This window comes from Mizuhopecten yessoensis, unplaced genomic scaffold, assembly GCF_002113885.1.
Source record: "Mizuhopecten yessoensis strain PY_sf001 unplaced genomic scaffold, ASM211388v2 scaffold10899, whole genome shotgun sequence".
NCBI classification, from domain to species: Eukaryota; Metazoa; Mollusca; class Bivalvia; order Pectinida; family Pectinidae; genus Mizuhopecten; species Mizuhopecten yessoensis.
The window spans coordinates 1-15,901 of NW_018408777.1; the positions used below are offsets into that span (position 1 = coordinate 1).

The 15,901-nt window shown below is 35.8% G+C and overlaps 1 protein-coding gene across 1 annotated transcript; it reads right to left on the minus strand.

The window, feature by feature from the left end:
* Nucleotides 1–5,590: 5,590 nt before the first annotated feature.
* Nucleotides 5,591–15,549, minus strand: LOC110463386. The gene is made up of 8 exons (XM_021517928.1): nt 14,884–15,549; nt 11,734–12,144; nt 10,674–11,045; nt 9,928–10,227; nt 9,156–9,250; nt 8,187–8,300; nt 6,646–6,868; nt 5,591–6,543 (listed from the first exon to the last, which is right to left on the minus strand). The coding sequence occupies exons 1-8, from the start codon at nt 14,927–14,929 to the stop codon at nt 6,104–6,106; spliced, it is 2,001 nt and encodes a 666-aa protein (XP_021373603.1). The 5' UTR covers nt 14,930–15,549; the 3' UTR covers nt 5,591–6,103.
* Nucleotides 15,550–15,901: the final 352 nt, after the last annotated feature.

Here is a 15,901-nt window from a genome sequence, read left to right on the forward strand (position 1 = left end):
ACTGATCCAGGTAGTGTTTATGAGAACACTACGGACGTGACACTGCTATACACGAGGGTAGTGTTTAATAGACATAACAGTTTCGTTAACATTTGTTTTGTTTACATGTACACACTAGTAATAGCATGAGATTGTCAACCTGACATTTTTTGTTTACCTGAGTGTTTTCTACGGGTACATATATGTAGTATAGGATTATCGCCCTGATGGGTACCTGGGTGGTGTTTTACGGGTACATACCTGTAGTATAGGATTATCGCCCGGATGATTACCTGGGTGGTGTTTTACGGGTACATACATGTAGTATAGGATTTTCGCCCTGATTGTTACCTGGGTGGTATTTTAAGAGTACATACATGTATTATAGGATTATCGCCCTGATGGTTACCTGGGTGGTGTTTTACGGGTACATACCTGAAGTATAGGATTATCGCCCTGGTGGTTACCTGCCCGAGTTTGCTGTCTGGTGTATACATATGCACAGTGTCCCAATTTTACATTACCATACAACAAAGACACATACAGTGCATACACATGGACACACATACCAGCTACGATCGATCATTGTACGTATACACGGGTGATTACTTACACCTAATGCAATACCTAGTTGTTTTGTGATTTCATATCATGCAATGATAGACTGACTAAAATATTTTGCAGTGACTTCACATATCGGGTAACTATCACCATCAGACAGGGGTTCACGTTCAGGTTATAACATGTATATATCGTGAGATAGATAACTACAAATGACCGACGTATTGTGCATTGTTTTGCTATTCTACCTAACGATTAACTTCTACAACTACTACAAAGTAATTAAGAATTGAGAATGGAGTATGGCTTAGTCGGACCATATACAGACATATCTATTACAGACCTAGTCGGACCATATACAGACATATATATTACAGACCTAGTCGGACCATATACATACATATCTATGAAAGACTTAGTCGGACCATATACAGACATATCTATGATAGACTAAGTCGGGTCATATGTAGACATATCTATTTAAGACTTAGTCGGACCATTTACAGACATATCTATGATAGACTAAGTCGGGCCATATACAGACATATCTATTAAAGACTTAGTCGGACCATATACAGATATGTCTGCTAAAGACTTATTCTGACCATATACAGACATATCTATTAATGACGAAGTCGGACTATATAGAGACATATCTTTTAAAGACTTAGGCGGACCATATACAGACATATCTATGACAGACTTAGTCGGAAAATATACAGAAATATATATTAAAGACTTAGTCAGATCATATACAGCCATATCCATGACAGACTTAGTTAGACCATATACAGACATATCTATGACAGACTTATTCGGACCATACACAGACATATCTACTAAAGACTTAGTCGGACCCTATACAGACATATCTATTATAGACTTAGTCAGACCATTTACAGACATATCTATGATAGACTATGTCGGGCCATATGTAGACATATCTAGTAAAGACTAAGTCGGGCCATATGCAGACATATCTATTAAAGATTTAGTTGGACCATATACAGACATATCTATGACAGACCTAGTCGGACCATATACAGACATATCTATGACAGACTTAGTCGGACCATATACAGACATATCTATTAAAGGCTTAGTCGGACCATATACAGACATATCTACTAAACACTTAGTCGGATCATATACAGACATATCTATTAAACACTTAGTCTGACCATATACAAACATATCTATTAAAGACTTAGTCTGAGCATATACAGACATATCTATTAAAGGCTTAGTCGGACCATATACAGACATATCTATTAAAGATTTAGTCGGACCCTATACAGACATATCTATTATAGACTTAGTCAGACCATTTACAGACATATCTTTTAAAGACTTAGTCAGACCATTTACAGACATATCTTTTAAAGACTTAGTCAGACCATTTACAGACATATCTTTTAAAGACTTAGTCAGACCATTTACAGACATATCTTTTAAAGACTTAGTCAGACCATTTACAGACATATCCATGATAGACTATGGCGGGCCATATGTAGACATATCTAGTAAAGACTAAGTCGGGCCATATGCAGACATATCTACTAAACACTTAGTCGGATCATATACAGACATATCTATTGACATATCTATTAAACACTTAGTCTGACCATATACAAACATATCTATTAAAGACTTAGTCTGAGCATATACAGACATATCTATTAAAGGCTTAATCGGACCATATACAGACATATCTATTAAAGATTTAGTCGGACCCTATACAGACATATCTATTATAGACTTAGTCGGACCATTTAGAGACATATCTATGATAGACTAAGTCGGGCCATATTCAGACATATTTATTAAAGACTAAGTCGGGCCATATGCAGACATATCTATTAAAGATTTAGTTGGACCATATACAGACATATCTACGACAGACCTAGTCGGACCATATACAGACATATATATGACAGACTTAGTCGGAAAATATACAGACATATATATTAAAGACTTAGGCAGACCAGATACAGGCATATATATTAAAGACTTAGTCAGACCATATACAGCCATATCTATGACAGACTTACATATACAGACATATCTATTAATGACGAAGTCGGACTATATAGAGACATATCTATTAAAGCCTTAGTCGGACCATATACAGACATATCTACTAAAGACTTAGTCGGACCCTATACAGACATATCTATTATAGACTTAGTCAGACCATTTACAGACATATCTATGATAGAGTATGTCGGGCCATATGTAGACATATCTAGTAAAGACTAAGTCGGGCCATATGCAGACATATCTATAAAAGATTTAGTTGGACCATATACAGACATATCTATGACAGACTTAGTCGGAAAATATACAGACATATATATTAAAGACTTAGGCAGACCAGATACAGGCATATATATTAAAGACTTAGTCATACCATATACAGACATATCTATTAATGACGAAGTCGGAATATATAGAGACATATCTATTAAAGGCTTAGTCGGACCATATACAGACATATCTATTAAAGATTTAGTCGGACCCTATACAGACATATCTATTATAGACTTAGTCGGACCATTTAGAGACATATCTATGATAGACTAAGTCGGGCCATATATATATACAGACATATCTATTAAAGACTTAGTCGGACCATATAGAGACATATCTGATATATCTGCTAAAGACTTATTCTGACCATATACAGACATATCTATTAATGACGAAGTCGGACTATATAGAGACATATCTATTAAAGCCTTAGTCGGACCATATACAGACATATCTACTAAAGACTTAGTCGGACCCTATACAGACATATCTATTATAGACTTAGTCGGACCATTTGCAGACATATCTATGATAGACTAAGTCGGGCCATATTAAGACATATTTATTAAAAACTTAGTCGGACCATATACAGACATATCTACTAAACACTTAGTCGGATCATATACAGACATATCTATTAAACACTTAGTCTGACCATATACAAACATATCTATTAAAGACTTAGTCTGAGCATATACAGACATATCTATTAAAGGCTTAGTCGGACCATATAGAGACATATCTATTAAAGGATTAGGCGGACGATATACAGACATATCTATGACAGACTTAGTCGGAAAATATACAGACATATATATTAAAGACTTAATCGGAAAATATACAGGCATATATATTAAAGACTTAGTCAGACCATATACAGACATATCTATTAATGACGAAGTCGGACTATATAGAGACATATCTATTAAAGGCTTAGTCGGACCATATACAGACATATCTATTAAAGATTTAGTCGGACCCTATACAGACATATCTATTATAGACTTAGTCGGACCATTTAGAGACATATCTATGATAGACTAAGTCGGGCCATATTCAGACATATTTATTAAAAACTTAGTCGGACCATATACAGACATATCTACTAAACACTTAGTCGGATCATATACAGACATATCTATTAAAAACTTAGTCTGACCATATACAAACATATCTATTAAAGACTTAGTCTGACCATATACAGACATATCTATTAAAGGCTTAGTCGGACCATATACAGACATATCTTTTAAAGACTTATTCGGACTGTATACAGACATATCTATTAAAAACTTAGTCGGACCATATACAGACATATCTATGATAGACTTATTTGGACCATATACAGACATACCTATTAAAGACTTAGTCAGACCATTTACAGACATATCTTTTAAAGACTTAGTCAGACCATATACAGACATATCTATGATAGACTAAGTCGGGTCATATACAGACATATCTATTAGGAACTTAATCGGACCATTTACAGACATATCTATGACAGACTTAGTCGGACCATATAAAGGACATATCTATTAAAGACTTAGTCGGACCATATACAGACAAATCTATTATAGACTTAGTCGGACCATATACAAACATGTCTATTAAAGATTTAGTCGGACTATAAACAGACATATCTATGACAGACTTAGTCGGACCATATACAGACATATCTATGACAGACTTAGTCGGACCATTTACAGACATATCTATTATAGACTTAGTCAGACCATATACAGACATTTCTATTAAAGACTTAGTCAGACCATTTACAGACATATCTATGATAGACTATGTCGGGCCATATGTAGACATATCTAGTAAAGACTAAGTCGGGCCATATGCAGACATATCTATTAAAGATTTAGTCGGACCATATACAGACATATCTATTTAAGACTTAGTCGGACCATATACAGACATATCTACTAAAGACTTAGTCGGACCATATACAGACATATCTATGACAGACTTAGTCAGACCATATACAGACATATCTATGACAGACCTAGTCGGACCATATACAGACATATCTACTAAAGACTTAAAAACGGAAGGTGCTTGTTAATGGTTTTGGCTGTTCCACTAATTACTCCTTCTAACATTATCCTTTTATATATATTCCCGGTTTCAAACGTTATAAAATGCTTTTCTGTGAGATGGTATTAAAACAGAACTATTATGTCCTCCTTCATAACCACTGTTCCCTCTACCAGCTGTGTATCTATCAATACTATCCCTCCTATCAATATCCTCCCTACAACCTTCAACATATATGTACATAAACAGATATCATAACAAAGTTAGCATATTTGATTCATACTAAGGCTATGTCTGTAGATATTTATAATATATCGTTTATCAAATTCATTTTATAGTCTGTATAGATTGTTTTTCAGCATCTCGATGGTTCGTGACTTTTTCCATTGATATATCCTACGATTTAAACACGAATTATCCATATGATTGTCATATATATCAGTGTACGACAATTGCGTTCGATTGTTTGATTATTGGGACCGCCGAATCAGTGTCTACAGCTACAGCACTAATTGGTTCTTTATGCTGCGACATGGCTAATGATGGTCCACATTATGGAGTTATATAACTTACTAAACGTTTTCTCAATCAAACACTATGAACACACTTGATGGTAGCAGTGGATATGTTTGTTAGCAGTGACGTGTATCTGGTGATCCGTTATCGTCTGTTGCAACACAGGATACATACGTACGACTCGAACCAGGCAACCAGGACTTCTAAGTTTAAGATTTGAAAAAAAAAACTTGGAAGAAGCGAGTCTATTAACAAACTGATGCATTAGCATGTTCAGCACTGGCACGAACATCACACATGTTTTATTATACAGTAAATCGGTAGGAAACAGTGGTACATATTATATAAATACTTTTTGAGCATACAATTGTAAACTATTTGCATGAGTGAATACATTTTATATAGAGATAAATGCAGCAGATTTACTTGATGAACTATTTAAATAAATAACTATAGTAAAGAATAATAGAAAACAAGCACTCGAGAATAAAAAAACTCAGACATAAATAATGCCACAAGAATGATGTATGTTTATATAGATATAAGACAAACTTGACTTAAGAACACGAATTATAAGTGCAGTAAAGGGAACATGAATTTATGAAACACTGTTGTCATCATAAGAAAACATCCCCAAAACATAGTGATCCGACTTTCTGTAGAAATTAATTTTGAGAAGACAACAACTAAATTATTCTATTACTGAATCACCGGTACGTAATGTTTCGTCTGTGTCACGTGCACCTGTGTCCTCACCATCAGCATTCATGCTTTCCCGCAGTTTCTTTTTCTTCTTTCGCCTTTTCTTCTTGTTCGACTGATTACCGTCAGTTGCGTGGTTGTCAACATGATTTGGGGGAGGTATAACATCGGGTCCACAGGAGTGTTCCGGAGAAATACGATTATCATATTTTTTATGTTTCTTTCTTTTCTTTTTTAGATTTTCTTCGACATTTTCTTCCGTTGTGAAAATATTCGATGCCCCCGGTTGCACCTCATCGCAGTGTAAAAAGTCCTCGTTGTTTTCTGCTGACCGAGACTTCCTTTTTCTCTTTTTCTTTTTCTTCTTTTTCTTCTTCTCCTGCATGTTGTCCGGTTGTTGGACATTGCCATTATCTATAGATAAAGTTGGTAATACGTTGTCCGGTGGTTGGACATTGCCCTTAGCTATAGATAAAGTTGGTAATTTGTTGTCCGGTTGTTGGATATTGCCATTATCTATAGATAAATTTGGTAATATGTTGTCCGGTTGTTGGACATTGCAATTATCTATAGATAAAGTTGGTAATATGTTGCCCGGTTGTTGGAAATTGCCATCATCTATAGATAAAGTTGGTAATATGTTGTCCGGTGGTTGGACATTGCCATTATCTATAGATAAAGTTGGTAATTTGTTGCCAAATGCTCCGACATCACCTATCTGTGTTTTGGTTTCTCTCTCACTTTCAGGCTGAGGCTAGGCAATCGAAAAATACAAAAAGGACCAATATAGATAACGATGTATGGTTCCCGTAGGCAAGGTCAATGTAAGTCAACTATAAAAAATAATTCCTCAATACGTAACTTTACAAGAAGGAATTCCTTGAAGAGGGTTCTAGCAGTAGTACCAAAAATATATTCAAAAGATATCTGAAGAGAGATGTTACTCCAGGCAAAAATGTGTAAATAAAAATAGTACCTACATACGACGTACTATCCCTGTATACTAAGTTCATATGTTAAGGTTGTGTGCAGTGTTATCTACGAAAAGACATAATAAAATAAACATAGCAATAGAATCTAAAATTGTAACAATAGGCCCAGAGGGCATGTATCGCTCACCTGAATATGTTTAATATAATTGGTATGAAGTAAAGACATAGCACTCCATGGTAGGTGATGTAAGTACATATGAAATTTCAGAACGATCCATCCAGTCCTTGAGATATAGCGAGAACAAACTTGAGTTCCTTTGGCCAAATGATGCTCCAGACTAAATAAGGATATAATCCCTTAATCATGATGGTCAAAGAATTTGTTATATTTCCCTTATTGGGCCCCACCCCTCAGCCCCAAGGGGGACAGACCCACCGTTTATACAAAATTGGTTCCCCTTGACCCCAGAATGTTTCAGACCAAATATGGACCAAATCCTTTCATTCCTACTGAAGAAGAAGGTTTTAAATAATAATTTGCTATGTTTCCCCTATTGGGTCCCACCCATCAGGCCCCTTGGGGGCCAGACCCACGGTTTATAAAAATTGGTTCCCCTTCACCCAAGGATTCTTCAGACCAAATATGGAACAAATCCTTTCATTCCTACAGAAGAAGAAGGATTTTAAAGAATTTACTATATTTCCCCTATTGGGCCCCGCTCCTCAGCCTCAGGGAGGGCCAGACCCATCACTTATACAAAATTGAGTCCCCTGGGCCTAAGGATGCTCCAGACCAAATTTAGTCCAAATCTACAGGGCCGTTCAGGACAAGTGTGCTACCTTATCGCTAGCTTCTGTTAATGTGTGACCTTATTGCAAGCTTCTGTTAATTTGTGACCTTATCGCTAGCCTCTGTTAATGTTTGTCCTTATCGCTAGCATCTGTTAATATGTGACCTTATCGCTAGCCTCTGTTAATGTGTGACCTTATCGCTAGCTTCTGTTAATGTGTGACCTTATCGCTAGCCTCAGTTAATGTGTGACCTTATCGCCAGCATCTGTTAACTTGTGACACTGTCTCTAGCTTTTGTTTATGTGTGATCTTATCGCTAGCAGCTTCTTTCATGAATTGAACAAATACCTGCTCTTTCACGTCCGGTGTAGATATTTCTGGTAAGGAATGTTCTTCCTGTTTCAGTTTGCTATCCTTTTTATCAGCACATTCCTCCACATCACCCGTACTATCACCTTTTTTCTAAAGAGCAATAAAATATTATATCATATCCTTAACGAAGCCATATATTTGTAAGGTAATTAGTTCAACTGTGACAATCAACGGATGTTTGGGATGTTATTTCAGGGTAAATAGCAGGAATCAATCATGTACATTAAATGCATGAAGTACCATTTGTACAAACGTATGGGTGAGAAAGAATAAACCCTCTGAATCTGAAACGTGGGGTGCGACGTCTATGAGCCCCTGCGTATTTTGGGGCTTTCGTCTATGTCTTTTGTTCAGGTGACATTGAAAAGCAAACTGATCATATATGCTGCTGCAATTGCGACACCCGTGACTTCTTTCTTTTCTTTTCTTCTTCTTGTAATCCGGCCCATTTGCATAAGAATGTGACTGAATAAAATACCAGTGATATGACTAATGCCATTGGTCCTTGGGTGCTCCTCCTCTATAGACATTAACTTCATACGACCTTATGACCCTAGCTGTGGTACATGTAAGGACACAGAACACTCAACAATTGAACGAACAGTTCAACCTTTCTATCGGTAGGAGATGGCCACACAGTCGATATGAGTTATATCGCTAGTTATGCAATGCACTATGTGTATTCAATATAGATAATAAAATATATATGACTCGAAGCCTGGCAAACACAGGTTATCCCTTTACCTACCGTAATGTTAAACATGTAGAGGTGATAATAATCCTTCAACTATATATATTGGTAATGCAAATATATGACAAGATATCTTATATGTAGTTACGGCAGTTATATACAAATAACAAGCTGTACACGACAGATAACTGCACTAGTAGACTAGATAACAAATGATTGATGACCGATTTCTGTGTTCAGCGTAATCATCATACCTTATAACATTTGAAGTAGATCAGCACAGCAACGAGGGCGAGGATGAGGAGGACGACGACAACCACGACGATCATGATAATCATAGTTGTGGAACCTAAAAGATAACAGGATAGTAATGAAGAGGAGAGAGGGGATATGAAAAGTTTTTTTTTCCCATTGCCTGCTATTTTAATAAAGAATAAGAAGACATTGTCGTCATCAATATACTCTGCTCCTCACACAAGTCGGAATTAGATGCATAAGCTACGATGTAGCATACTGAACAATACGACATAGAACGATACATATCATATTGTTATATTTTTCATTTAGGAATCATTGCAACCAAATGTATGATACAAAATCGCAAATACGAATAGTATTTTATTGCCACAACAAGTTGAAAAAACACATTTGGTTTATGCAATTACATATCGTAAAAGCTGTAATATATAAAGCAGTAATATGTACCCAAATATAGATAATGCACTCCTTCTTATTCTTATGAATGAGGTAGACTACTAGTACTTATTCTTAACCAAGTCAATGAAGCTTTGTGTTCTATAGAACGATCCTGCAAGCATTATCCATGTGCCTTTTGTGACTTTATTACCTTAGCTGCATCACTTAAACCAGCATTATCCATGTGACAGGCTAAACATCTACATTCACTATTATAAAGGCCGAACAAAGTGTTGTTAACGGGGATATCCTCATTTATTGAAGTATTTATAATTCGTCAAATAATGTTCATTGACGTATGTTAACAAAAATATCTTTTGACATAATAACCTCCGTCAGCAGAAGAAGCCCCGGTTGATGGCGGTGAAGAAGTAGTTGTTGTTGTCGTCGTCTCTGGTGTTGTTGTCGTCGGCTCTGGTGTTGTTGTCGTCATCGGTTCTGTTGTTGTTGTTATCGGTTCTGTTGTTGTCGTCGTCGGTTCTGTTGTTGTCGTCATCGGTTCTGTTGTTGTCGTCGTCGGTTCTGTTGTTGTCGTCGTCGGTTCTGTTGTTGTCGTCGTCATCTCTGTTGTTGTTAGACATTGATTTATGGGATCTCGTCGAGGACAATTAAGTGTTAAATTGCCAGAACCTGTCAAGATTACATAGGTATGTGATAAATTGCCAGAAGCTGTCAAAATGCTTCCAATGTACATAAATATGAGAACTCGCAAGAAAGATCATGTCGCCTAAAGAAATTTGTTGCTATGTATAGATACATGTAGATACAATCTGATAATTAAAATCGGAGAAACAATTAATATAAATAATGCAATGTATCGCAGATCAGGACGGGCGTATTGTATGTATGTGAAAGTGGAATTATAACTGTCTTACATACATGCCAATAATGGCACATTAATATATACCAATCACAATATTATTTTGGATAATATGTTCGGCATATTAATTGTCAAGTGATACTTTTTGTTGTCGTATAATTTCAAAGTATATAGGGCATTCAGTCATCTAGTAGTAACAGTAAAATAAATAATATCAATCTAGAAGACATACAGAATCGACCGAATTGGTACAAACCGTGGAATGCCAGCCAGAACAATCCTTGGTTGGAGGTGAGGCTGTTGTAGTAGATTTCCATGTAGTTGTGGTTACTGGTTGCTAGGGTACGGAGTCTGTGCCCTGATACGGCGTCGTTGTCGGAACAACCAACGGTATACAGAGTACCACTAGTATCGTTCATCACCATTGCCTGGTTACACGTCACATTGTCAAGTTCAAAGTTCACGTGAAGTCCGTATATGACTATGTTCTCGGAACAATCTGTTTCCAAAGAACACGTGACAGTCGTGGATACGATTTGTAAGGGATACGTGCTGCCTTGGAGATATATGAGGGACCCTACTCCGTCATTGGTCAAATCAGCAGTCGGGAAACGCCCAATCTTTGATTCTAAAACATGAAGAGCATAATTAGGTCCAGGTGATTTACTTTGTTATGATATGTGATACATGTCACGGTCTATTTGCAGCTCGAGGGACTGATATATATTCCAGTATATTCGGGGTAGGTGTGACCTTTACATCGAAAACTTTTGCTGGGTGACTTTATTGTCTACAGGGTGCATCTTATACTAAATACTTAAACAATTAAACAACAGTAAAGATGATTAGTTTCAAGTCCAATTTGTTATTGCCTTCTTCAGTCAACTGGAACTCGTATGTGATGGAACTTGCCTATTTTTAAGAGACATGCAGACGACACGATGCTTTATTTTCCTGTCATGTGATCAATATAATCTTATCAGACATGATGTTATATATCTGCCATTTTATTTGTGATAACGTTTGTCACATGTGACGCATGGATCACTTTCAAATTAAGAACAAATAGTTACGCTATCTGCTTGTTATGGATGTTGTTTATAAATTTGGTTTTGCCCTTATGGAGATCCGATGTTGTCCTTGTGTATTAAAAGATATTAACATACAATGTAGCATTTTGATAAAGGTAAATTATGCTAATAACATTTTTCAATAATATGTTCAATCATTCATGTAATCTTACCAATCAAGTAGGATCGGCAATTACGTAATCTCCTTTGAAGTGACATGAATTATAAGCTGGCTATTTGACTCACCTGGAACACAGTAATAGTCGAGGTATAGGTAATGTGTCTGTGGAGGAAAGGCGCTAGAGTTACACGTAGGAATACTAAGTACGTCCATCCTAAATGCTTGGCGTCTCAAACACGCCTCTCTGCCGACACAAGTTTCCAAATAGTCAGATGCTATGTCGGGTACATACGTGTTCACGAGTGCCACGCAATCCTGCGCTGTGTCCGGGAGGCAGCACTGCTGGACCAAAAGATCTGTTGCATTCGACTCCATTTCTAAGGGACAGGCGCTAGTGCTCAACTTAGCGCCCGCATTCAGTTGTATTGGGAATATTTTTTCTGTCGAGGAGCAGTTTGCGTCAATGAGAGAGTGATCCCCAGTGCCGAAACAAGCCGTGTCCTGCACTGTTCTCTCGTTTAGTGACTGAAGGGACACTGGAACGATATCAACGAAAAATTAAAACTAAACAAGTTAAATCACATTTTACTTTAGAGTCGAAATGAGAAAGTATATAACATTGAATCCGTAAACCGATAATTACTCTAAAGCCTCAAATTATGATATCATTTCAGTAAGCATATACTTATATATACACAATATACAACGTAGTATTATGACACAATGTACAACGTAATATTATTAGACAATGTACAACGTAGTATTATTAGAGAATGTACAACGTAGTATTATTACACAAAGTACAACGTAGTATTATTACACAATGTACAACGTAGTATTATTACACAATGTACAACGTAGTAGTATTACACAAAGTACAACGTAGTATTATTACACAAAGTACAACGTAGTATTATTACACAATGTACAACGTAGTATTATTACACAAAATACAACGTAGTATTATTACGCCTGTAGTTTAACACGAGTTGATAATGCCGGTGTTCAATTGATTATAACTTTGAACATCAATAACATGTTTCACAAACAAGTAAACGCGTGCAGCACGAGCTTTATACATATATAGTATATTTCTATTTTAACTTGTAGATTCACAGGTAAACAAAAACAATAAATATTGGTGAACGACCCTTAATTAAACAAGCAAAGAAGAGGCAGGCACGCTTATCTTTTTCTCTGATGATATTTTTGTTTAATATAAATTATTATGTATTTGCTGTTATTGCTGTACGAATTTTTTCCTTAATTCTAACTCGGTTACATTCAGAGGTTATCGTCCACTGACAATGGAATATATTATCTATAAACAACATACAGTTGAGTAAATCATGTATAAACAACAGACAATGTAGTATATTATCTATCAAAAACAGACCATTGAGTAAATTTTCCAGTAACAACAGACAATGGTGTATATTGTATATAAACAACAGACAATGGAGTATATTGTATTTAAACAACAGACAATGGATTATCTTGTATATAAACAACAGACAATGGATTATACTGTATATAAACAACAGATAATGTAGTTTTTATATAAACAACAGACAATGGAGGATATTGTATATAAACAACAGCATATGGAGTATATTCTATATAAACAACAGACAATGGAGTATATTGTATATAAACAACAGACAATAGTGTATATTGTATATAAACGACAGACAATAGAATATACTGTATATAAACAACAGACAATGGAGTATATTGTATATAAACAACAGACAATTGAGTATATTGTATATAAACAACAGCATATGGTGTATATTGTATATAAACAACAGTCAATAGAGTAAAACCTAAGAATAACAAATGCAGCACTTTGTGTGCTGCCTTTTTGTAAGTACTGATATGTGCGTTTGGATGTGTCATTAATATATCCATACAATTCTCAAGGCAATGAAATGATCTGTCGAATAAAAAGGATTGATAGATAGGTTGTTTATTAAATTATCCACATTCAAGGATAAATGTATATGCATTTAATTTTCGAACATTGCCATTGGTACACGTACGTGTTCTGAGATCACTGTTTGTTTGACCATAAATTACATTCTCAGGTTCACTATTCATATCAGCATTTACAGTGCCTGGTATTTTCTCAAAGTTAATGCACCTGAGTTGTTCGCCCTTTGTTCTGCGTTTATGTGGACACGTAATGTAGTAAAGAGGCACAACAACACGTAACTCTTTGCGGTTTTCTCTAGCGGATAATCAAGTACCTGGACAGACCTGAAGCGGTAAAATAATACACTAGCTACTAATTATAGTGGACGCCCGCCAAAACATTATACAATACTTCAACAATACATGTTCATCATGTGTACAGTCCTTCTATATAAATATGGTGTGGATCTGCCATGCACTGAATGCATTGTATTCGTCCTAGTCAAAGTCCAAACGATATGCAACACAGTTCTGTTTAAACATATTCTGTCATGCGTGGTAGCGCATCTTAGAGAATATGTTAGTACGGACTGCGATGCATACCATCATACATGTTATCGTGTCGGGAACAACGACGTGCTGTTTATGATTACCAGTTCCGTCAGGCACGAACGTTAAAAGTGAACCATGGAAACTATTCGGGAATTTCCGTCATGATATGAAGTTGACGTACGTCATGATTGGTCCCTCATTATTTAAACAGTTTGACGGAAAGACGAATAGTTTCCGATTTGTAAATCTTCACGTGTAATGGTCCTTTCTGCTATGGGATAATAACAACATTATTAGTTGATAGGTAACGCTAAGGAAAGCAAAAATAAGTTGTAGATATTGATATGTAAGGGAGCATTATAAATGTGAAGATGGACGTTCTATATGTCCAGAAACCAGTAGGGTTGGTGACATGTCTGTTACCTTGTCGGACTCGTCATGGTTTTAACGACTCTACTATGTGCAATGTAGCAGTACATATTAAATAAACTAAGTCATTCGTGTTCAGAAGGTATGTCAAACAGCTAGTCCAAGTAAACAGCGCCCATATTAGAACCGAACTAGTCTGCATATTTGTCTCAGAGTTGAAAATGAAAATAACTTTACTGCTGGTACAAACACTTTCTTTTCTAAACAAGATGCGAGGGGGTAAATGGACTATAAACCTTACGAAGTAAATACATTTTGATTATTATAAAAAATGATTTTTTGTAAAGTGATACTTAAATATGAGTTATGTACGGAATAAACAAGTTCTAAGTGAAGATTTCCAATGTGAATTTAATAAATGAAAAAAGTATAATACATACCAATCCCCAAATGGAAAACGACGATCATTCGAGCAAACAGACGCATGATGTGGATAAGTCAAGTTTTTATTCGGAATGATTGTTAGTCGTTTGGCAGTAGTTAGGTTTTAAACTTAAACCAGGAAGTTTTAAAGATCAGTCAGTTTGACAGCGCGATGAATAGACCAATCCAGACGTATATACAGTGAGCATACATTCGATCAGTAGTTCATTATAATACCAGGCCTGTAGTAGTTTCATGCGATGTCACTGACACCACCTTATTGTGTGACGTACCGATAATATGGAGGTCAATTTCAACGCCACTAGGTAGAATAGATATCGAATAGAAGTATGTATAATTAAGTTATACGGCTACATAAATATTACATAATAGCGGGTTCAGTATAGAATTAATCAAATGTCATTGTGATAATATGAAACTTACATATTACTTAGGGGTATCAAACACAAACATCATTTGGGATATGAAAATCATTCAGATAAATCCTATTGAAATCTCCCTCTGAAGATATTATGAAGTTGGAATTGTTTCTGAAAGAAAATGTATTAAAGTAGACGTTGAATGCGCTTTGGGCTACTGAGTTAATAAACCCTTAAGGTAAAGGGTATTACTGTATATAACTGCAAGAAAGTGTTCCACTCGGAGTTGTTATGACTTTGAATATTCTCTATAAAAGATGAAGCATCTAAAAGGAGTGATTTCCTGGCTTAGAGTAACTTCCCCTGTTAACTGATTGTAATATGCTTTGTAGCCCTTAGATTTGACACTCCTTGGTCTTATTTCTATTTTCAAATATTCAAATTTCGAACAACCATAATTCTGTTAAATGCATGGCAAAATGCGATAAAAAGAAATCATTGGGAAGGGTCTTAAAAGTAGTAACAGTGGTAATAATATAGGTATTGTTTATATAGTATTCTTTAGCTTGAATTCGGGCGGATACTGAAATTGTAAATGTCTAACTAAAGTTTGCGTAGTTGATAACGACATGACCTGAAGCAAATATCCAGCTTG